At 46.5% G+C, this 24046-nt stretch overlaps 1 protein-coding gene and 1 long non-coding RNA gene across 7 annotated transcripts in view; one reads left to right on the top strand and one right to left on the bottom strand.

The window, feature by feature from the left end:
• Positions 1–24046, bottom strand: part of LOC129138233 (uncharacterized) — a 90849-nt gene that overhangs the window by 4775 nt on the left and 62028 nt on the right. The window lies entirely within an intron of this gene.
• Positions 12495–24046, top strand: part of LOC741290 (zinc finger protein 850-like) — a 35803-nt gene continuing 24251 nt past the window's right edge. For 3 of the 6 annotated variants that reach the window (XR_010154113.1, XR_010154111.1, XR_010154114.1), the window contains exons 1-2: positions 12495–12785; positions 13344–14962. Coding sequence is in view for 2 of the 6 variants with exons in the window: in XM_054674939.2 (XP_054530914.1) it covers positions 12711–12785 (75 nt within the window). In the remaining 4 variants the exon portion in view is untranslated. The remainder of the gene's footprint in view (positions 12786–13343; positions 14963–24046) is intronic. The other 3 variants (XM_054674939.2, XM_054674938.1, XR_008541367.2) reach the window with 3 other exon arrangements.

The following is a 24046-nucleotide window of genomic DNA, read 5'->3' as shown; positions in this document are numbered from 1 at the left end:
AATATTCTGTTTTTTACTATAGGCATCAATGGGTGTGAAATATCCCTTCATGTATTCTATAAAATAGTGTTTTCAACCTGCTGAATAAATGCAAAGGTTTAAGTCTGTGAGATGCACCCACACATTGCAAAGCATTTTCAAAGACAGCTTGTTTCTACTTTTATCGTGAGATATTTAGTATTTCACTATGGGCCTCAATGGGCTTCAAACTGTCCCTCTGTAGATTCTACACAAAGAGTGTTTCCAATCTGCTTAATCAAAAAAATGATTAACTCTATGAGATGAATCCACACATCACAAAGAATTTTTACTGATAGCTTGTTACTGGATGTTATCGTGGGATAATCGGTTTTTCATCAACCTGCTGAATCACAAGAAAGATTTAACTCTGTGAGATGAAATCACACATTGCATATAACTTTCAGACACAGTTTTTTGTAGTTTTTATCACAGGACATTAAGTTTTTCACTACAGGCTTCAATGGGCTTTGAAATGTCCTTGTGTCGATTGTACAAAGAGAGTGTATCCAGCCTGCTGAATGAAAACGATGTTTAATTGTTTGAGATGAATCCACGCATCCCAAAGCATTTTTACAGATAGGTTGTTTCCTTTTTTTATCATGAGATATTAGGGTTTTCACTATAGGTTTCAATGGGTTCTGAAATGTTTCTTCTTAGATTCTAGAAAAGGAGTGTTTCAATTCTGATTGAATTGAGTGTTCTGATTCTTCCGAATCAGAAGAAAGTTTTAACTCTGTGAGTTGGATCCACACATTGCAAAGCTTTTTCACAGATAGCTTTCTTCTAGTTTCTTTAATGGGATATTTGGTTTTCCACTATAGGCCTCAATGGGCTCCGAAATGTTTTTATGTAGAATCTACAAAAAGAGTGTTTCCAAACTGCTGAATTAAAACAAAGGTTTAAATATGTGACATTATTTCACATATCACAAAGCATTTTCACAGATAACTTGTTTGTAGTTTTTATCGCGGGATATTCAGTTTCTCACTATAGGCCTCAGGGTTCAAAATGTCTTTCCTTAGATTTATGAAAAACGTGTTTCTAGCCTGCTGAGTGATAACAAATGTTTAACTCTGTGAGATGAATCCAGACACTGCCAGTCGTTTTCACAGATAGCTGTTTTCTAGTTTTGTGTATGTGGGATATTCGCTTTTTTACAATTTGCTTCCAAGGTCTCAGAAATTCCCATTCACAGATTCTACAAAAAGAGTGTCTCCAAATTGCCGAATTAAAACAGAGGTTTAACTCTGTGAGATGAATCCAAACATTGCAAAGCATTTGGACAGATATCTTCTTTCTAGTTTTTATCGCAGGATAATTGATTTTTCATTATGGGCCTCACAGGTCTTTGAAAATGCTCTTCATAGATTCTACAATAAAAGTGTTTTCAACCTGTTGAATCAAAGGTTTAACTCTAGGAGATGAATCAACACATCACAAACTATTTTCACTGATAGGTTATTTCTAGTTTCTATCGCAGGATATTCAGTTTTTCACTATATGCCTCAAAGGGCTCTGAAATATCCCTTCATAGATTCTACAAAAAGAGTGTTTCCAACATGCTAATTAAAAAAAAAGCTTAACTCTGTAAGAAGAATCCACACATCACAAAACACTTTCACTGGTAGCTTGTTTTTAGTTTACATCGTGGAATTTTTTTTTTTTTTTTTTTACTATAGGCCCCAATGAGCTCTGATATTTTTTCTTTTTAGATTCAACAAAAATAGTGTTTCCAACCTATGGAATCAAAAGAAAGGTTTAAATTTGTAAGATGAATCCACACATCACAAAGCATTTTCACAGATAGCAAGCTTCTAGGTTTTTTTCACAGGATATTCTGTTTTTCACTGTAGGCCTCAATGGGCTGTGACATGTTTATTGGTAGATACTACAAAAAGACTGTTTTCAACCTGCTGAATCAAAAGAAAGGTATAACTCTTTGAGATGAACCCACACATCCTAAAGCATTTTCACACATAGCTTACTTATAGTTTTTATCGTGAGATATTCTGTTTTTCACTATAGACCTCCATGGGCTCCGACATGTCCCCTTGTAGATTCTACAAAAAGAGTTTTTCCAAAGTGCTGAATTAAAACAAAGGTTTAACTGTGTGACATTATTTCACAGATCACAAAGCATTTTCACGGATAGCTTGTTTCTAGTTTTTGTTGCAGGATATTTGGTTTTAAACTCCAGGCCTCAATGTGCTTCAAAATGTCTCACCTTAGATTCTACAAAAAACTTGTTTCCAACGTGCTGAATCAAAACAAAAAGCTGACTCTGTGAGATAATTCCATGCCTCACAAAGCCTTTTGACAGACAGCTTGCATCAAGTTTTCATCGCGGGATATTCCATTTTTCTCTATAGGCATCAGTGGGCTCTAAAATGTCCCTTTGTAGATTCTACAGTGAAAGTGTTTCTAAACTGCTGAATTAAAACAAAGATTTAGCTTTGTGAGATAAATCCAGACATTGCAAAACATTTCACTGATAGTTTATTTCTAGTTTTTATCATAGGATAGTCAGTTTCTTACTGTAGGCCTCAATTTGCTCTGTAATATCCCCTCTTAGATTCCAGAAAAGGAGAGTTTCCAGCCTACTGAATCACAAGAAATGTTTAACTCTGTGAGATAAAATCACACATTGGAAAGCATTTTCAGACATAGCTTCTTTGTAGTTTTTATCACGGGATATTTAGTGTTTCACTATAGGCCTCAATGGATTTTGAAATTTTCCCTCATAGGGACACAAAAAAAAGGGTCTATCCTTCTGAATCAAAACAAAGTTTTAACTGTGAAAAGAAAATCCACACATAGCAAAGCATTTTTACCATATCTGCCAACAAGGAAACTCTTGTTCTCCCACTTTTATCAGAGGGCTGCATGATTCCTATAGGATGAGAAGCAGGCAGCAGTATCTGGATGTGCCTGCTCATCTAGGCTCTGTTACAATCATCTGCATGTTCTTCTTCATGTGGAGGGGATCTTTTATGGATCTGTTGCTAGGGGGGAAGGGGATCTTTTATGGATCTGTTGCTAGGGGGGACTGCCTCTCTCTACAGATCTTTTGGCTGCCAGGGATTTCAGGGAGTAAAAAATACTTCCAGTAGACTGGCTGCACTCCAGGTTGTGAGTAGTGGTCTCACTATGGGGGATTGGGGTGTTTGCAGGAGGCTTTTGGGTCCTCTGGCAGGAATCCTTGAACATGGCTTGGACTCTAGCACAGGCCCTCTCATTCTCCAAGGCAAGCATTGATTTTCCATTGCTTTCATGAGGAGTCCATACTACTCTTCATCAGCGCTCCTAAACACACTTTTTTGGCTTGCAATTACCTCAGACGGCCACTGAGACACTCTCTGAACTGCATCTGCACCCATGAGGTCAGTTCGAAGTGTGAGACTTCTGCTTCACCTTGAACTTGCCTTTGTCATGTTTCCTGCCTTTCCCAGAGAGCCATGTTGAGTAGCAGGAGCCCCTGTGAGGCCCAGGATGAAGGGAGGCAGTGAGCTCAAGGGCCCTGCCATTTTCTGCTGACATCTGCCTCTGGGGTCTTGGGTATGATTTCATCTCCTGGACACCCCTTAACATCTCAGCAGACTGTATTCCCTTCCCCATGGGACCCAGTTCTTGCACACAGCCTCTTTCGGGAATGGAATCAGAGGAACAGTTTCCAGCACCCACATCACAGTCTCCAAGTGCCTCCTCCTCCAGCAGGACCTGACCATGTAGACGGCCCGAAGGGGCCTGCTTAGAGGGTGTGGGGGTGAGTCTTCTTAAAATTTGCCCCCCTCGGTGATGTCTAGGTACAGCCCGCCTGTGTTCCCCAGGCTGCTCTCTCCCAAGAAGAGCTTGCTGCAGAAACACACAGCCTCTGAAGCTGCTGGGATGTGTGTTTCTGTGGGAGTGTTTCAAGTTGTGGATATCTGCGTGTGAATGTGGTCATGTGAGTGTGTGTGTGTGTGTGTGTATGTCTGTGTGTGGGGGTACGTGGAGTCTGCTGAAAGAAATGTGGCTAACGCACTGCAGCACTGTTTTTTGTCACCCCACCTTCTGGTGGCCTGTCTCTGTGGCTCTGCTTGGGCTGAGGGTCTCCATGTTCTTCATTTTTCCATGGTTCCTGAATCCACAGTGAATTGGAAGAATGGCTGACAACCGCTGGGGTCAAAATCACCTCCCTTTGCAAAAACGCCACATTTCTACAAAGAAGAGAAGCACACCACACCCCAAAACAGACAACTTCCCGTGCTTTATTGTTCTGTGGCCAACCCAGGGCCAGACCCCAGCAGTCCAGTCGCAGGGCTTCTTGAATTTACCTCTATTTTGGTTTGTAGCTGAGCAGGTGCTTCAGGTCATCAGGGAGGCACTCCTCCGTTGTCTCAGAATCTTATTCTGGGACACAGAGTGTGAGCAACAATAAGGTCAGATAGGGGTGAGGATACAATCTGTTGAGGTGTGGATGGGATCTCACACCTTCACCTGCAAAAAAGGTGCAGACAGGTGACACAGAAGTTGCTTCCAACTGCATCCCCTCATTCCCTTCATTGCACAGTCAACAGCATGGCCTGGTGCCCAGGTGGGATGACTCAATCGTGCAGGGAAAAGTAGGATTGCAAACTGGGGCCCTTCTGGCCAGCTCCAGAATTGAGCTTTCATTCCCAGAGCCACATTGGAGTGAGATGGATTGATGCTGGGTTGGATGTGGCCTCCACACTGGCTTCCTCTTTTCCTGACTTCCATGTTCCTTGTGGGCCTAGAGTGTCCTAGGTCTGGCTCAGTCTGACTTCCATGTTCCTCATGAACCTGGGGTTTTTCTGGGTCTGGCTCAAAGTCTTCCACACTGAAAGTTTCCCAGTTCATGGAGGATGACTCTCATGGGAATCCATTGCATGAGTGTTTTCTTATAAACACTGTCACATTTTAATGGCTGGGCAGTTGTGATACTTTTGGAATCATAAATTTCGATTATATCCACCATCAAGATAACTTGTTCTCCCACTTCTAAAGGACAGCTGCATGACTCCTGTAGGATGAGAAACAGGCAGCTGTGTCTGGCTTTTACCTGGCAATCTAGGCTCTGTTTCATGTCATCTGCACTTCCTTTCTCATTGTGGATGGGGTTTTTCATTGGGCTGTTGGTGGGTGGGACTGACTTTCATTGTGGATATTTTCGTTGCCAGGAATATCAGAAAGCAAAAGGTATTTTGGGTAGGCTGGCCGCACGCCAGGTTGTGGGTAGTGGTCTCATAGTGGTGGCTGGCATTGTTTGCACTTTGCAGGAGGCTTTTAAGTCCTCTGGCAGGAATCCTTGAACATGGCTTGGACTCCTGCACAAGTCTTTTCATTCTCCCAGGAGAGCCTTGATTTTTCTTTGCTTTCATGGGTGGTCCACATTGCCAATGAACAGCACTCCTGGGCATTATTTTCAGGTTTCAAATTGCCCCAGACAGCCTCTGAGACACTCTCTCAACCTCATGTGCGCCCAAGAGAGGCCTGTTTTAGGTCTGAGAACACTGCTCCACCTTGGACTTGCCTTTGTTATGGTTTCTGCCTTTCCCAGAGAGCTGTGCTGAGAAGCAGGAGCCCCTGTGAGGCCCGGGATGAAGGAAGGCAGGGGGTTCAAGGGCCTGGCCATCTTCCACTGACACCTGCCTCTTGGATCTCAGATATTATTCCATCACCCAGAGACCTCTTAACAACTCACCAGACTTTATTCCCATCCCCAGGAGACCCAATTCATGCACACAGCCTCTTTTGGGAATGGAGTCAGAAGAGCAGTCTCCAGAGCCCACCTCACAGTCTTCAAACTCCTCCTTCTCCTGTGGGACCCTACCATGGAGATGGCTCATGAAGGCCCTATGTTCGAGACTATTAGCGTGCTGCAGTGGGTTGCTGCAGGCAGCCTTTTTCTGGAGAGTAGGCCAGCTCTGGCTGTACCATTTTCCTGAGCTTTGCCAGGCTTACAGCCCTGACAGCCAGGTGCCTGAGCCTGCTTGGTGAATGCACATGTGACCATCAGGCCACCAGGCACCAGTGGTGAGCAGTGGCTCATGTCACAGTGAATGCCACCATTGCCTGGTGACAAGTCCCTTCATCTTGGTGGAGAAGGAGTCCTCTGTGGATGTGTGTCAGCATTGAACTGTCACCTGTCTACTCTGAGGGCTCTATGGGATATTCCCACAATCCTAGGAGTGGGCAGTGGTGAGTCAGCCTGAAGAAACATCAAGTGGAGCCCCAGGAATAAACCACAAAATCCCTAAGGATCCAAAAGGATACCCACGATGAGTCAGGCCTGCCTAGACAGTGTGGGAGTGAGTCTTTTTGAAACTTCCCTCCCTGTGATTTCTAGGTACATCCTGCCTCTGTTTTCTGAGGCTGCTCTCTCTCAGAAGGAGCTTTCTGCAGAACCGTGCAGCCTCAGGAGCTGCCAGGCTGTGTGTTTCTGTGGGAGTGTTGTGAGTGTTTGAATGTCTGCGTGTGTGTGTGTGGCTGTATGTGAGTGTGTTTGTGTGTGTCTGTGTGTGTGTGTGAGGGGCATCTGCTAAAAGGAATGTGTTTAACGCACTGCAGCACTTTTTTTTCTAGTCCCTCCACCTTCTGGTGCATCTGTCTGTGTGGCTCTGCTTGGCCTGTGGGGCTGCATGTTCTTTGTTTTTCTGTGGTTCCTGAGTCCACGGTGAGTTGGGGGGATGGTTGAGACTCACAGGTGTACAAATCACCTCCCCATACAAAGGAGCCACTCTTCTAGAAAGAAGAGGAGCACACCACTCTCAGAAGAAGACACCTGTCAGGGCCTCATTGTCCTGTGGCCAACCCAGGGCGTGACCCTAGCAGTCCTGTCCACAGGCCGCTTGAATCCAATTCGAATTCCGTTTGCAGCTGAGCAGGTGCTTCACGTCATGAAGGGAGCACTCCTTCAACATCTTGGGATTTCATTCCAGAACTAGGAGTGTGAGCAGCAATAAGGTCAGATATGGGTGAGCATACAGTCTGCTGAGGTGTGGATGGGGTCCTGCACCTTCATCTGCAAAAAAAGGTGCAGACAGATGACACAGGAAGTGCTTCCAACTCCATCCTTGCATTCCCTTCATTGCACAAGCTGTCCACAACATGGCCCCATGGTCAGGTGGGAGGACTCCAACTTGCGGGGAATAAAAAAAGGTTTAACTGATACAAAAAGGTTTATCTCTTTAAGATAAATCCACACATCGCAAATAATTTGCAAAGATAGCTTCTTTCTAGTTTTTATGCCGGGATATTAGGTTTTTCAGTATAGTCCACAATAGGCTCTGAAATGTCCCTTCATAGATTCTACAAAAAAGTGTTTTCATCCTGTTGAATCAAAACAAAGGTTTAACTCTGTGAGATAAATCCACACTTCACAAAGCATTTTCACAGATAGACAGTTCTTAGTTTTTACTGTGAAATATTTGGTGTTTTACTTTAGTCCTCAATGTTCACAAAAATATCTTTTTTTTGTATATGCTACATAAAGAGTGTTCTCAACCTACTGAATGATAATAAAGGTTAAACTTTGTGAGATGAATCCATGCATCAGAAAGCATTTTCACTAATAGATTGTTGCTAGTATGTATCGTGGCATATTCAGTTTTTCAATATACTTGTCAGTGGGCTCCAAAATGTCCTTTTGTGGATTCTTTAAAAAGAGTGTTTCCAACGTGCTGAATCAATATAAAGGTTTACCTCTGTGAGATGAATCCACCCACCACCAAGCATTTTCAAATATTGCTTGTTTCTAATTTTTATCTTGAAATATTCATTTTTTCACTATAGGCCTCAGTGAGCTACAAAATGTCCCTTCATAGGTTGTACAAAAACAGTGTTGCCAACCTGCTGAATCAAAACAAAGGTTTAAGTTTGTGAGAAAAATCCACATATCAGAAAGCATTTTCACAGGTAGCTTGCTGCTAGTTTTAATCACTGGTATTAGGTTTTTCAGTATAGCTTCTAATGTACTTTGAAACGTCCCTTTGTAGATTCTATTAAAAGAAGGTTTTCAACCTGCTGAATCAAAACAAAGGTTTAACTCTGTAAGATGAACCCACACATGGCAAAGCATTTACACAGATAGCTTGTTTCTAGTTTTTATTGCAGAATATTCGATTTTCCACAGTAGGCCTCAATGGGCTCTGAAATATCCCTTTATTGATTCTACAAAGAGTTTTTCCAACCTGCTGAATCAAAAAAATTTTTATCTCTGATAGATGAATTCACACATCATAAAACATTTTCACAGATATTTTGTTTCTAGATTTTATCACAGGATATTAGGTTTTTCTCTATAGGCCTCAATGGGCTCCAAAATGTTCCTTCCTAGATTCTACAAAAAGAGTGTTTCCAACCTGCTGAATCAAAATAAAGGTTTATCTCTGTCAGACGAATGAACACATCACAAAGCATTTTCACAGATAACTTGTTTCAAGTTTTTATGATAAGATATTCTGTTTTCCACTGCAGGCCTCAATTGGCTTCAAAATATTCCTTTGAATGTTCTTCAAAAAGATGGTTTTCTACTTGCTGTAACAAAACAAAGGTTTAACTTTGTGAGATAAATCCACACATTGGAAAGTATTTTCACAGATAGCTTGTTTCCTGTTTTTATAGCAGAATATATGGTTTTACAACTATAGTCCTCTATGGGCTGTGAAATGTTGCTTTATAGATTCTAAGAAAGAGTTTTTCCAACCTGCTGAATCAAAACAATTTTAACTCTCTGTTGAATCCACACAACACAAAGGATTTTCACTGATAGATTTTTCCAGTTTTTATCAAGGAATATTTGTTTTTTTATTATAGTTCTCAATGGGCCCTGAAATGTCTTTTAACACATTCCAGAATTAGACTGTCTGCAACCTGCAGAATAAAAACAAAGGTTTAACTCTGGGAGATGCATCTGTACATCACAAAGCATTTTCACAGATAGCTTATCTCTAGTTTTCATTGTGGGACATTCGATTTTTTAAAAGAGGCCTCAATGGGCTTTAAATGTCCCTTCGTAGATTCTCCATAAATAGTGCTTCCAATCTGCTAAATCAAAACAAAGCTTTAACCTTGGGAGATGAATCCACTCATTGCAAAGCATTTTCACATAAAACTTTTTCTAGTTTTCATCATGGGACATTTGGATTTTTACTACAGGCCTCAATGGGTTCCAAAGTGTCTCTTCATAGGTTCTACAAAAAAAAAGTGTTTCCAACCTGCCTTCCATAGATTTTCCAGAAACAGTGTTTTCAACCTCCTGAATCAAAACAAAGATTTAATTGTGTGTGATGAATCCAGACATCAGAAAGCTTTTTCACAGATAGCTTTTTTCTAGTTTTTATCATGGGATATTTGTTTTTCACTACCTGCCAAAATGGGCTCCAAATTGACCTCTCATAGATTCTACAAGCAGAGAGTTTCCAACCTGCTGATGCAATACAAAGGTTTAACTTTGTATGATAAATCTACACATCATGAAGCATTTTTACAGATACCTTTTTTCTAGCTTTTATCACAGTATATTCTGTTTTTCACTACAGGCCTCAATTTGCTCTGAAATGTCCTGTCATACATTCTACAATAAGAATGTCTCCAACCTGCTGAATAAAAAGAAAGATTTAACTCTATGAGATGAAATCACACATCTCAAAGCATTTTCAGAGATAGCTTCTTTATAGTTTTTATTAGGATTTTAGGTTTTTCACTATAAGCCTCAATCAATGGGCTTTGAAATATCTCCTCATCAATTGTACAAAAAGAGAGTTTCCAACCTGCTGAATCAAAACAAAGGTTTAACATTGTGAGACAAATCCACAAATTGCAAAGCATTTTTAAAGATAACTTGTTTCTAGTTTTTATCATGGGATATTTGATTTTTCACTATAGGCCTCAGGGGGCTAAGAAAAGTCCCCTCTTTGATTCTACAAAATGAGTGTTTCCAACCTGCAAAGTTTCCAACCTGCTGAATCAAAACTAACATTCAATTCTGTTAGATGAATCCACACATTGCAAAGCATTTTCACAGATAGCCAGTTTCTAGTTTTCATCGTGGGATATTCAGTTTTTTACTACAGGCCTCATTGGGTTTGAAATGACCCCTTGCAGATTCTAGAAAAATAGTGTTTCCAACCTGCTAAGTCAAAATAAAGGTTAAACTCTGTGAGATGAAACCACACATTGCAAAACATTTTTACAGATAGATTGTTCTAGTTTTTATCATGGCATATGTGGTTTTTCACTATTGGCCTCAATGAGCTCCAAAATGTCCCTTCCTTTATTCTACAAAAAGAATGTTTCCAACCTGCCCAATCAAAACAAGGTTTAACTCTGTGAGATGATTCTAAACATTGCAAAACATTTTCACACATAGCTTGTTTCTAGTTTTTATCCTGGGATATTTGGTTTTTAGTATAGGCCTCTATGGGCTCCAAAATTTCCCTTCATAGATATTACAAAAAGAGTGTTTTCAACCTTCTGAACCAAAACAAGGGTTTAACTCTGCGAGATGAATCCACACATCTCAAAACATTTTCACAGATAATTTGTTGTCAGTTTTTATCAGGGATATTCATTTTTTTATAATAGGCCTCAAGGACTCAGAAATTTCTTATTTTAGATTCTACTAAAAGAGTGTTTCCAACCTGCTGTATATAAACATAGGTATAACTCTATGAGATAAATCCACACATCACAAACATTTTCACAGATAGCTCATTTCTAGCTTTTATCACAAAATATTCAGGTTTCACTATAGGCCTCAGCGGGCTCTGAAATGTTCATTTGTAGATTCTACAAAAGAGTGTTTGGAACCTGCAGAATAAAAACAAAAGTTTAACTCTGTGAGATGAATCCACACAACACAGAGCATTTTCACTAATAATTTGTTGCTAGTTTCTATGGTGGGATATTTAGTTTATCAATATACTCATCCATGGGCTTCAAAATATCCCTTCATTGATTCCTGAAAAAGAGTGTTTCCAAAATGCTAAGTCAAAACAAATGTTTAACTCTGAGGGATAACCCACACATCACAAAGCATTTTCACAGATAGTCACTGGAACGCTGGCCTTTCTGGAAAAGCCACTTTTTGGCACCCCTCCCCTCATGCCCGTGACAGTGGCACAGTGCTATATCCTGCCTGGGCTTTGGCCTCTGCTTTGTCCCTCCTCTTGCCCTGTCTCCCCTGCTTCTGAGGGGCCTAGATGCCTCTTGCTCTGGCTGAATGTCTTCAACGATGATCACATCCCAGGCCGTCAGGGAGACATTTCCTGGAGATCCCTGTCGTGATTGTTTCTCTCTTTCAACCTGTTTCTGCTTGATAGGGCAGGATTGACGACCCTGGAGCTCTTGGCTTCCATACTTGTCTCAGACAGGGAAGCTTCCTTCCTCTCCGTGTTTCACCTCATGGGTGGGCGGATTGCCTGGAATGAGCACTAGGCGACCGTGACAGGCCTTGTCTTCTAGGACAGGTGGTGTCCCATTTCCTCTGCACTTCATGTCTCATTCGTGAGAGACATCCTCTCCTCTGCTCCTGGGTGGACTGACTCCCTGGATCTTTTGATGGTAAAGAATATCGGGGAAAGGAATCAAAGGGACTGGGTGGGGGCTGGAGCTGGGGCTGGATCTGGGGCTGGGGCTGGTTGCAAGGGAGGTTAGGTCAGGGCTACCTGGGCCGTGGAGGGTTGGGGGTGGGGTGAATTTTGCAGAAACCTCTTTAATCCTCTGGCAGGCATTTCAAAATGTGGCTTGGACTCAGGCACAGGCCCCCTCCTGGTTCCCAGTTGTTCTTTGATTTTCCTTGGCATTGATGGAAAGGTCACTTGATCCCCCCTTCCACCGGACACATGCCTGGACACCATTGTTGGTTTCACCGTCGCCCCATATGCCTCCGGTGACACACATTCACACCATCTGCTCTGGGACACGCCAGTGCCACGCTTGGTCGCATTGGCCTCACCTCGGAATCGCCTCTGTCTTTTTTTGCACGTGTCCTGAAAAGCAGTGTCATCTTGGAGGAGCCCCAGGGCTTTTAGAAGCGGGGCAGGCCACTGCTCTTTCAAAGGGGGAGAGAGGCAGAGGGCTCAGGGATCAGTGAATTTTCAGCTGACACCACGCGTTGAGGCCCATGTGATCATTCTGTGCTGCAGGGAGGCCCTGCCCGCCTCACCAGATGTGGTGAACCCATCCTTTCTCACCCAGAGGGTTCCAAAATCGGATCTGAAGGGGAGTTCTGAGAACCTAGCAGGCACCCTGAAGCTCCCCGTCCATTGGTGGAAGTCGGCTCAAGGAGGTCCTGAAGACTGGACTCCTAGGGGTTTGGCCCTGGGCCAGGACACCTGCGGCCCCCTCTCCCACGCGGCCCCAAATGGGACCCCAGATCCAGCCTCTGCCAAGGCTGCAGGAGGAGCCCCCCTGCCGCTGCGCAGCCGCGGCCTTATTTAAAGGGGACGCAGCCCCACTGCCAGGAGCAGAGCGTTAGTCGGCCCAGCCAATGCGCATGCGCGAGGCGCTAGCGGATTCTCCCATCACAGTGGTTCCCACGGTTGTCTTAGAAACCAGTCTCCGAGGCTTGGCAAAGCAGTTCTCCTTGGCAGTGCTTGGGTGTCGGGACTCCGAGGTTCTGGCCTGACCGCTCCACGGGGTTGACAGGAACGTCTCCAGATGCCAGGAGTCGCAAAGCGCCGACCAGTATGACGAGACCACGGGCGGAGTCCAGGGGAAGCAGCAAGGCATCCCACCCTCAGGCCTGCCCGGACGGTGTTCGTGTGAGTCTCCCCAAAAGTCGTGCCCCCAGGATCTCAAGGACAGGTCGGCCTGCGTGCCCCTGGGCTGCTCTCTCACCCGAGGGTCGTTCTCATCCAGAGCAGAACCCCGCAGCCTCAGGGGTTGCCTGGGGGTGTGTGTTTCTGTGCCACTGCTGTATGACTCTGTGTGTGTGTGTGTGTGTCTCCCATTCTCTCTTCTGTCTCTGTCTCTCACTCTCTGTGTGTTTCTTTCCCTCTCTCTGTCCATTTGTGTGTGTGTGCCCGTGTGTGGGTGTGTCTTTGGACGAATGTGCCCTGTGCGCCAAAAAGCGATTTCTTGCATGTCAGCCTGTCTTTGGTGAGCCTCTTTCTGTGTCTCTGCCTGGGTCCTGTGGCTGGCTGTCAATCGTTTTCACCCTGGTACCACGTTGGCTGTGTGAAGGCTTTGACCGTGTGAGGAGATGCGTTGGTCCCGGAGCAATTGAAATCTCATCCACATCCTGAGCGGCCTTTTTTAGGATCAAGATGACCACACTGCAGCCAAGGACGAAAGCCCCACAGGAGCTCATTGTTTTGCAGGAGAGGAGTGGACCCACGTCAGAAATGAGGTTCTATCTTTTCCCGGGTCTTCTGTGAGCAATGAAGCCACATCACAATAGAGTCTTGAAGAGGAATCCGGAAATGGGAGTTGGCAACAATCCCTGTCACTGGAACGCTGGCCTCTCTGGACAAGCCACAGTTCTGGCCCCCCTCCTCTTATGCTCATGGAGGTGGCACGGTGCTGTATCCTGCCTGAGCTCTGGCCTCTGCTCTGCCTTCCCTCTCGCTCTGTCTCCCCTGTTTCTCAGCCGCCTAGATGCCTCTTGCTCTGGCTGAATGTCTTCAACAAAGATCATTTCCCTGTCTGTCAGGGAGACACTTCCTGGAGATCCGTGTCATGATTGTGTCTCTCTCCAAACCTGTTTCTGCTTGATTGGGCAGGTTCGATGTCCCTGGAGCTCTTGGCTTCCATGCGTGTCTCAGACAGGGAAGCTACCTTGGTCTCCATGTTTCACCTCATGTGTAGGTGGATTGCCTAGAAGCAACGGTAAGCGACCGTGACTGGCCTTGTCTTCTAGGACAGGCGTGGTGAAACATGTCCTCTGCATCTCCTGTCTCATTCTTGAGGGACATCCTCTCCTCTGCTCCTGGGTGGACGGACTCCCTGAATCTTTTGGCCACCTCTTAGATCCGAGGTGTTCTTTGATTTTGGTTGGCATTGATGGAAAGGTCACTTGTGCCCCCCTTCAGCCGGGCACACGCCTGGACACCATTGCTTGTTTCGCCATCGCCCCATATGCCCTCAGTGACACACATCCATACCATCTGCTCTGACGCCAGTGCCACACGTGGTCACCTTGGCTCCACCTGGGAATCGCCTCTGTCCCTGTTTGCACTTGTCCTGGAAAGCGGTATCAGCTTGCAGGAGCCCCAGGGCTTTTAGAAGCAGGGCGGGCCACTGCTCTTTCAATGGAGGAGGGAGGCAGACAGCTCATGGGTCAGTGAAATTTCAGCTGACACCATGATTTGAGGCCCATGGGAACATTCTGTGTTGCAGTGAGGCCCTGCCTGCCTTAGCAGATGTGGTGATCCCATCCTTTCTCACCCGGAGGGGTCCAAGATGTGATTCAAAGAGGAGTCCTGAGACCCCAGCAGGCGCCCTCGAGCTCTCCCTCCATCGGTAGAAGTTGGCTCAAGCAGGACCTGAAGACAGGACTCCTGAGGTCACCCGCGGACCTCTCTCCCACGCCGCCCCCTACTGGGTCCTGGATCCAGCCACCGCGGAGGCTGCAGCAGGAGTCCCCCTGCCACCGCGCAGCTGCCATTGTTTCAAGGGGACTCCGCCTGACTGCCAGGAGCGGAGCGCGAGTCGGCCTAGCCAATGCGCATGCGCGAGGTGCGAGCCGTTTCTCCCATCACAGTGATTCCCACGGTTGTCTTAGAAACCAGTCCAGGAGGCTTGGCAAAGCAGGAGCCCTCCGTGGCAGTACTTGGGCGTCGGGACTCCGAGGCTCCGGCCTGACCTCTCCACGGGGTCGACAGGAAAGTCTCTGGATGCCAAGAGTCGCAAAGGGCCGACCAGGATGAAGAAACCCCCGGCGGAGTCCGTGGGAAGCACCGCGGCAGCCTAGCCTCAGGCCTGCCCAGACGGTGTTCAGGTGAGTCTCCCCAAAAGTCGTGCCCCCGTGATCTCTAGGACAGGCCTGCCTGTGTGCTCTTGGGCTGCTCTGTCACCCAAGGGTCGTTCTCGTCGAGAGCAGAAGCCTCCAGCCTCAGGGGTGGCATTCGGGCTGAGGAGGGTGTGTTTCCATGCCACTGCCGTGTGACGGTGTGTGTGTGTGTGTATGTGTGTGTGTCTCCCATTCTCTCCTCTCTCGCTGTCTCTCACTCTGTTTCTTTCCCTCTCTCTGTCGGTTTGTGTGTGTTTGCGTGTGCATGCTCTGGTGTGTGTGTGTGTTTGGACGTATGTGCCTGTGAGCCAGAAAGTGATTTCTTGCATGTCGGCTGGTCTTTGGTGAGCCTCTTTCTGCATCTCTGCCTGGTTCCTGTGGCCAGCTGTCAGTCATTTTCCTGGCCGTTCCACTTTGGGTTTGTGAAGGCCTCGACCACGTGAGGAGACGCGTCGGTCCCGGAGCAATTGAACTATCATCCCCATCCTGAGCAGCCTCTTTTCTAGGGTCAAGATGACCACACTCCACCCAAGGACAAAAGCCCCACAGGAGCTCCTTGTCCTGCAGAAGAGGAGCAGACACACGTCCAAGAAGATGATTGCATCTTTTCATGGCTCTTCTCTGAGAAATGAAGCCACACCACGATACAGTCTTGAAGAGGAAGCCGGGAATGGGAGATAGCAACAATCCCTGTCACGGGAACGCTGGCCTCTCTGGAGAAGTCACTGGTTTGGCCCCCCTCCCCTTGTACCCGTGGGGGTGGCAAAGTGCTGTATCCTACCTGAGCTCTGGCCCCTGCTCTGTCCTCCCTCTTGCTCTGTCTCCCCTGTTTCTGTGGTGCCTAGATGCATCTAGGTCTGGCTGAATGTCTTCAACAAAGATCACTTTCCAGTCCAACAGGGAGACACTTGATGGACATGCGCATCACTATTTTTTCTCTCTGCCAACCTGTTTCTGCTTAATTGGGCTGGTTGGATGACCCTGGAGAGATTGACTTCCATAGGTGTCTCAGATAGGCAAGCTACCTTGGTCTCCATGTTTCACCTCATTGGTTGGTGGATTGCCTAGAATGAGCGGTAGGCCACTGTGACCAGCCTAGTCTTCTAAGACAGGCAGTGTCACATCTCATCTGCACTTCCAGTCTCGTTATTGAGAAACATTCTCTCCTCTGCTCCTGGGTGGACTGACTCCCTGAATCTTTTGGCCCCCTCCTGGATCCAGGTGTTCGTTGATTTTCCTTGGCATTGATGGAAAGGTCACTTGTGCCCCCCTTCCACCTGGCACATGCCTGAACACCATCTTGTGTTTCGCCATCACCCCATATGCCTTCGGTGACACACATTCACACCATCTGCTCTGGGATACGCCAGTGCCACGCATGTTGGAATTGACTCCACTTCGGAATCGCCCTTGTCCCTGTTTGCATGTGTCCTGAAAAGAGGTATCAGCTTGCAAGGGCCCCAGAGCTTTTACAAGTGGGGCAGGCGACTGCTCTTTCAAAGGAGGAGGGAGGCAGAGGGCTCATGGGTCAGTGATTTTTCTGCTGACACCACAGCTTGAGGCCCATGTGATCATTGTGCCCTGCAAGGAGGCCCTTCTTTAATCAGCAGATGTGGTGAGCCCATCCGTCTTCACCCGGAGGGGTCCAAAATCGGATCTTAAGAGCGGTCTTCAGATGCCAGCAGGTGCCCTGAAGCTCTCCCTCCACCGGTGGAAGTCAGCTTAAGGAAGTCTTTGAGACAGGACTCCTCGGGATTTGGCCCTGGGACCCCCGTGGCCCTCTCTCCCCTGCCGCCCCCTACTGGAACCTGCATCCCGCCATCGCCGTGGCTGCAGCAGGATTCCCCCTGCCACTGTGCAGTCGCCATTGTTTAAAGAGGCCACAGCCTGCCTTCCAGGAGCGCAACGCGAGTCGGCCCAGCAAATGCGTATCCGCGAGGCTCTAGCTGATTCTCCCATCACATTGATTTCCATGGTTGTCTTAGAATCCAGTCCCTGAGGCTTGGCAAAGCAGGAGTTCTCTGTGGCCCTGCTTCGTTATTGGGGCTCTGAGCCTCCAGCCTGACTCGCAAGGGTTTTAATACCCTTCCCATCCTCAGCTGCCTCTTTGCTAGGATCAAGATGACCACAACCCAGCCACGGACAAAGGCCTCACAGGTGCTCATTGTCCACCCCCAGGAGGGTGCCCACAGACCTTCAAGAAGATGGTTTTCACTCCTCTCGCACTTTGCCCTCATTCAGAAATCCAGGAACAGTTCGACACAGCGACGGAGAAGGAAACTGGCAACGGGATGCGGCAAGCATTTCTGTCACCCAAACGCTGGCCTTCCTGGCCAAGTCACCCGCCTAACACTTTTTCCCGGATGCTCGTGATGGTGGCATTGTGCCGTATCCTGCCTGGGCGCTGGCCTCTACTCTGTCCTCCCTCTTGCTCTGTCTGCCCAGGTTCCAGGAATCCTAGAGGCTTCTTAGTCTGGCTCAACGTCTTCAACAAAGAACACTTCACAGTCCATCAGGGAGAAATATCTTTGGGGTCCGTTTCATGATTGCTTCCCTCTCCAAACCTATTTCTGGATGATAGGGCAGGTGTGATGATCCTGGAGCTCTGGGCTTCCATACCTGTCTTGGATAGTGAAGCTCCCTTGGTCTCCATGTCCAAAGTGATGGCTGCGTAGTTGGTCCAGGAAGAGCAGGAGGCGACCCGACAGTGGCTGACCTTTGTTTTCTAAGAAAGGCGGTGTTGCATCCCACCTGTATTTCCTCTCTCATTCCTGAGGGCCATCCTGTTGCTCTGCTCCTGGGGAGAGTGCCTTCAGGCACTGAACCTTTTGGCTGCCACGGATGTCAGGGAGCCGAGGGGACTGGGTTTTGCTGGGTGCAGGGGAGTTGGCATCAGAGGTACCTACCTGCTGGCAGGATTGGGGTGGGATGTACTTTGTCGAAACCTCTGGGCTCCTCTGGCAACCATCCCTGAATGTGGCTTGGACTCGGGCACAGGCCCTGTCTCACAGGTTTTTAGGTGTGCTTGGCTTTTCATCAGCTTTGTGTGGGAGGTCCCAGTGGCCCACGGAAGCACACCTGGACGTCACTGTCTGTCTCGGTGTCGCCCCATATGGCCTCAGAGACACACGCTCATTCCTTCTGCTCTTGGGTGACGTCAGTGCCATGTGTGGTCACATTGGCTCCATCTCGGACTTGCCTCTGTCTCTCTTTGCTTATGTCGTGGAAAGCAGTTTCGGGATGCCAGAGCCCTGGGCCTTGGAGATAAAGGCAGGCCACTGCTCCACCCAGGAAGGAGGCAGGCAGTGGGCTCATGGGTCAGTGCATTTTCAGCCTACAGTATGCCTTACGGCCCTTGGGATCTTTCTGTGCCCCAGCGAGACCCTTCCCGCCTCACTACATTGTAACCCCATTCCTGATCACCGGTTCGGATCCATAATCAGATTCGAAGAGGAGTCAGGAGAGCCCAGCGGCACCCTGAAGCTCCTCCTCCACCAGGAACTGAAGCAGAAGATGGATCAAGAAGGTCCTGACGACAGGACTCCTATGGGTCCAACCCTGGGTCTCCTGCAGGCCCCCTCCTAGTACCCTTCCCGCTTGCCGCCTCGGACTGTACCACCACCCCAGTCGCCGCAGTCAGCTGTGTTGCAGCCATTTTTTAAAGGGTCCGCAGCCTGACTCTCCGGAGCAAGGGCGGAGTCGGCCTCGCCAGTGAGCATGCTCGACGACTGAGCTGCCACTGTTGCCCAGAAATAGGTCCCTGAGACTTGGCAAAGTAGGAGCCATGTGTGATAGTGCGTCAGAGTCGAGGCTGAGAGCAGTCCTGGCCAGGGTGTTAACAGGATGGTCTCCGGAGACCGGTATTCTCGGAGGGTGAACAACCAGGAAGAAACCTCAGGAGCAAGAAACCTCAGGCAGATCGCAAGGGAGGCAGTGCGAGATGCCAGCCTCAAGCCAGGATTTGCGGAGGGTAAATGAGGCCCCTCTCCCAATCTTCACTTCACCAGCCACCACCCCAGTCCCTGCAGCCGCCGCTCTGCCATCATTTATTGTATTATTATTTTTTAATAGCCGGAGTCTCACTCTGTCACCCAGTCTGGAGTGCAGTGGTGGGATCTCAGCTCACTGCAAACTCTGCCGCCTGGGTTCAAATGATTCTCTTGCCTCCGCCTCGCGAGTACCTGGGATTAGAGGGATTAATCAGAGTCGAGGCTAAGACCAGTCCTGGCCAGGGCATCAACAGGATGGTCTCTGGAGGCCGGAATTCACGGAGGGTCATCCAAGAGGAAGAAACCGCGGGCAGAGGGCCGAAGAAGCAGGGCGGGGTTCCAGCCTCAGGCCTGCATGGACGGTGTGCCAGTGAGTCTCTTCAAAAAAGGAGAGGTTTGCTTGTGTGTCCATGAGCTGCTCTCTCACTGATGGGTCGTAGTTGCGGAGAGCAGAACACGGCAGCTTCAGGGGCTGCCTGGGGGTGGGTGTTACCGTGCCACTGCCCTATGTCTTTTTGCGTTTGTGTGTGTGCGTCTCTCTCTTATTTCTCTCTCTCCTTTCTCGCTCTTTCGCTCTGTGCCCGTCTGTGTGTGCATGTGTGTGTTGGGACACATGTGCCCTGTGTGCCAGAGGGCGGTATCTTGTACGTCGGCCTTTCTTCTGGTCACCCTCTCCCCGCGTCTCTCCCTGGGTCTTGTGGCCGGTTGTCAGTCGTTTTTCCGGTGGTTCCAGTTTGAGTTTCTGAAGGTCTGGATGAGATGGGGAGCTGCGTCTATCTCATAAGGATTTAAATCACCTCCCCACCCTGAGAGACCTGTTTTCTAGGATTAAGGCCTCCACCCCCGAGCCAAGGATAAAAGCCTCACTGGAGAGCTCATTGTCTACCTGCAGGAGCTGTGTAGAGCGACCTCAAAAAAGATTGTTCTCATTCATCTCTCTCTTTCATCTCCTTAAGAAATCTAGCCACAGGGTAACACAGGTTTTGAAAGGATCAGAACGGGACTTGGCAAGGATCTGTGAGTGTGCAGGCTGTGTTTCACATATCATTAAACATAGTCCAGTGAGGGTTCTGCAGATAGCCGGCATTTAGGTTTGTTTTATTGAATCAAGGAAAAGAAAAAATGCCGAGTAAAAATGACACAACTTGCCTGCCAGCCCATCTGAGTGTTACAAATTTAATAGTAATTTTAATTTATCTTCTCCTGTAAAGGTCCTTGGCAGTGATACCTAATTTCCTAAGATAGCCTTGCTTTATATTGTATGATTAAGATGTCATGCATATCAGAGAATCTGGAAATTCTTCCCAATGCCGTCGACATACGTGATTAATCACATTACCAAAATAACATACCAAAACAAACAACAGATAATTATTTGTTACTTAGTTCCTTCAAATTTGTTTATCTAATTGGTGGTTCCTTCATGCACAAAACATTTCATGTGTGTCTGGCACTCTTCTGGTCACAAATTTCATCTTAAGTAACCTAAGTATTGAAATGCTTGTGCTCTTTGATTGATTTTTCCTACATAAATACTTTGATAAAAAGCTACATTGAGGCTGGGCTTAGTGGCTTACACCTCCAATCCCAGCTCTTTGGGAGCCTGAGGCCAGTGGATCACGAGATCAGGAGATCAAAACCATCCTGGCCAACATGGTGAAACCTTGTCTCTTTAAAAATACAAAGAATTAGCCAGGAGAGGCCAGGTGCTGGATCATGCCTGTAACCCCACACTTTGGGAGGCTGAGGTTGGCAGATCACCTAAGGTCAGGAATTTGAGACCAGTCTGCCCAACATGGCAAAACCCTGTTTCTACTAAAAATACAAAAAATTAGCCAGGTGTGGTGGCAGGCGCCTGTAATCCCAGCTACCCAGGAAGCTGAGGCAGGAGAATCGCTTGAACCCAGGATGCAGAGGTTGCAGTGAGCTGAGATCATGCCACTGCACTCCAGCCTGGGTGACAAGAGTGAAACTCTGTCTCAAAAACAACAACAAAAAAAGAAAGAAAGAAAGAAAAGAAACCTTGTCTATACTAAAAATACAAAAATTAGACCCTGAAGGTCACATCTGAATGAGAAAGACATTGTTTGCCTCAAATTGTCTGACTCTAAGGAATAGTTCAGACTGGACAAGTGAGGTGACTCACACCTATAATCCTAGCACTTTGGGAGGCTGAGGCTGGTGGATCTCCTGATGTCAGGAGCTCAAGACCAGCCTAGCCAAAATGGCAAAACTCTGTTTCTACTAAAAGAACAAAAGTTAGCCAGGCGTGGTGGTGCACATCTGTAATCCCAGCTTCTCAGGAGGCTGAGGCAGGAGGATCACTTGAACCTGGAAGGCAGAGGTTGTAGTGAGCTGAGATTGCACCACTGCACTCCAGCCTGGGTGACAGAGTGAGACTCCATCTCAGAAAAAAAAAAAGTATGTAAGTCACTAATGTGTGAAAGAAAACAACCATTCATGTATTGTAAATAAATACTCAACCAAGACAAAAAGACATGTCACATGTTATGGGAAAAGACTGTAATGATGGTGAGAGAAAAACTGTGACCCTTGAATATAAGACAGAAAAAAATCAGGGCACGATGTTAAGGAATTGGAAATAATTATCTATATTAAAGGAATACAAGAAACAGAAAGAGAGGAGAGAGAGACACGATAGTCACAGACTGCAGGGGTTTGGGGTAGATGGGAATCAAGGAGGCAGAGAGAGCAGTGGGAATGTACATAAAATCACCCTCCAGAGCTGTGCTGTCCAACAAGGCTGCTGAACACTTGAAAGATGGCTAGTCCAACCTGAGAAATGCTGTAAGTGGAAAACACATTTAAAAAAATTTCTGAATACTCAGTATAAAAGAAAGAATGGGCCGGTGTGGTGGCTTACACCTGTAATCCCAGCATTTTGGAAGGCCAAGGCAGGAGGATTGCTTGAGCCAGGAGTTTGAGACCAGTCTGGGCAACACAGCAAGAGCTCATCCCTTCAGAAAAAAAAAAATTAGGCCAAGTGCAGTGGCTCACACCTGTAATCCCAGCACTTTGGGAGGCCAAGGTAGGTGGATCACTTGAGCTCTGGAGTTTGAGACCAGCCTGGACAACATGCTGAAACCCTGTCTTAACAGGTTTTTTTGTATTTTAAAAATACAAAAATTAGTCAGGCGTGGTGGCACATGTTTGTGGTCACAGCTACTTGGGCGGCTGAAGTGGGAGTATCATTTGAGCCCTGGAAGTCGAGGCTGCAGTGAGCCGACATTGTGCCACTGCACTCCAGCCTGGATAACAGAGTGAGACCCTGTCTTAAAAAAAAAAATTAGCTGGGCATGGTGGTGGTCAGGAACAGCCTGACCAACATGGAAGAGCACTGTTTCTACTAAAAATACAGAAGTAGCCAGGTGTGGTGGCACATGCCTGTAATCCCAACTACTCAGGAGGCTGAGGCAGGATAATCATTTGAACTAGGATGGCAGAGGTTGCAGTGAGCTGAGATTGCACCACTGCCCTCCAGCCTGGCAACACAGCCAGACTATGTCTCAAAAACAAAAAACAAAAAACAAAACAAAACAAAAATATATATATATACACACACACACACACACACACACACACAATTTTGGAGCGAAGTTTCAAAATCAATCAGTAAGCACCACCCACCAGGTTTATCTTTATGCAAAGTGCCCCTTTATGCTAAGTGGAAGAAGCCAGTCATGAAATATCACGTTATGTAATTCCATTTAGATAAAATGTCCAAAATACATGAATGCATAGAGACAGAAAGTAGATTAGTGGTGGCCCAAGGTTAGGGGAGTTGGGGGAAATGGAGGGATATGGGGTTTACTTTGGGGTAATGAAAATGATCTAAAATTTATTGTGGTGATGTTTGCACAACTGTGCAAATATACTGAAATCATTGAATTTTACACTTTAAATGGGTGGCTTCTGTGATATGTTAATATTTCTTAATAAAACTTCAAAGAAAAAGAGTACCTGTGTGCCTCCAGAGTCCACATTTTTACACTTGATGATGAAATCAAGATATTGTTTCTTCTTCTTTATTTTTATTTTATTTATTTTGTGTTTTGAGACAGTCTCCCTCTGTTGCCCAGGCTGGAGTGCAGTGGCACGATTTCAGCTCACTGCAACCTCCCAGCTAATTTTTGTATTCCCAGTAGGGATTGTGGTTCACCGTGTTGGCTAGGCTGGTCTCGAACTTCTGACCTCAAATGAGTCCACCATCTTGGCCTCCCAAAGTGCTGGGATTGCAGGCATGAGCCACCACACCTGGCTCAAGACTTAGTTTCCATTGTTTCAGGTGCCCTAGGACCATTTTATTCTACTTTAATTTCTGATGCATCATCTCAGTGGAAATTTTACATTACTTCCCAAAGTATTTTACTCTTTTTAAGATCTTATCAGCTGAGTGCAGTGGCTCACACCTCTAACTGCAACACTTTGGGAGGCCAAGGTTGGAGGATCAGTTGAGCCCAGGAATTCAAGGCCAATCTCTGCAACATAGTGAGAAGCCCATCTCTACAAAAAAAAAAAAAAATGTTTAATTAGGTGGGTATATTGTTCCATGCCTGTGGTCTCAGCCAGTAGGTAGGCTGAGGTGGGAGGATCACTGGAGCCCAGGAGGTTGAGGCTGCAGTGGCCATGATTATACCACTGTATTCCAGCAAAAATATTTTTAATTACATTTTTTAAGAAAACAAAATATACACTTACTGACTTGATACAAATAGATGACTTATATAATCTACAGAAACCAAAAAAATAACAATAATAAAAACCCACAGCCATTCTTCTTATGTGAGACTCTGGTGTCTCTGAGTTGTAAGAATTGTGAATTATGATTAATAACAAATATGCATGACAAGGACTCAATAAGAGATAGGCATTGATAAATTGCAAATCACACTTACTGGAGTAAGGTCTTTAAAGTTGTACAAGAAAAAGAAAGAAAAAGAAAAGGCATTGAAAAACTGCATTGGCTACCAAAATGCTAAAGTTTACCTAAGTCCATTAATCAGCACACACACACACACACGCAATGGATGTGTAAAATGGACAACATGGTATTCCATGAATG

This window comes from Pan troglodytes, chromosome 21, assembly GCF_028858775.2.
Source record: "Pan troglodytes isolate AG18354 chromosome 21, NHGRI_mPanTro3-v2.0_pri, whole genome shotgun sequence".
Taxonomy (NCBI): domain Eukaryota; kingdom Metazoa; phylum Chordata; class Mammalia; order Primates; family Hominidae; genus Pan; species Pan troglodytes.
The sequence above is the reverse complement of the archived record's forward strand: the minus strand, read 5'-3'. Positions and strand labels throughout refer to the sequence as shown.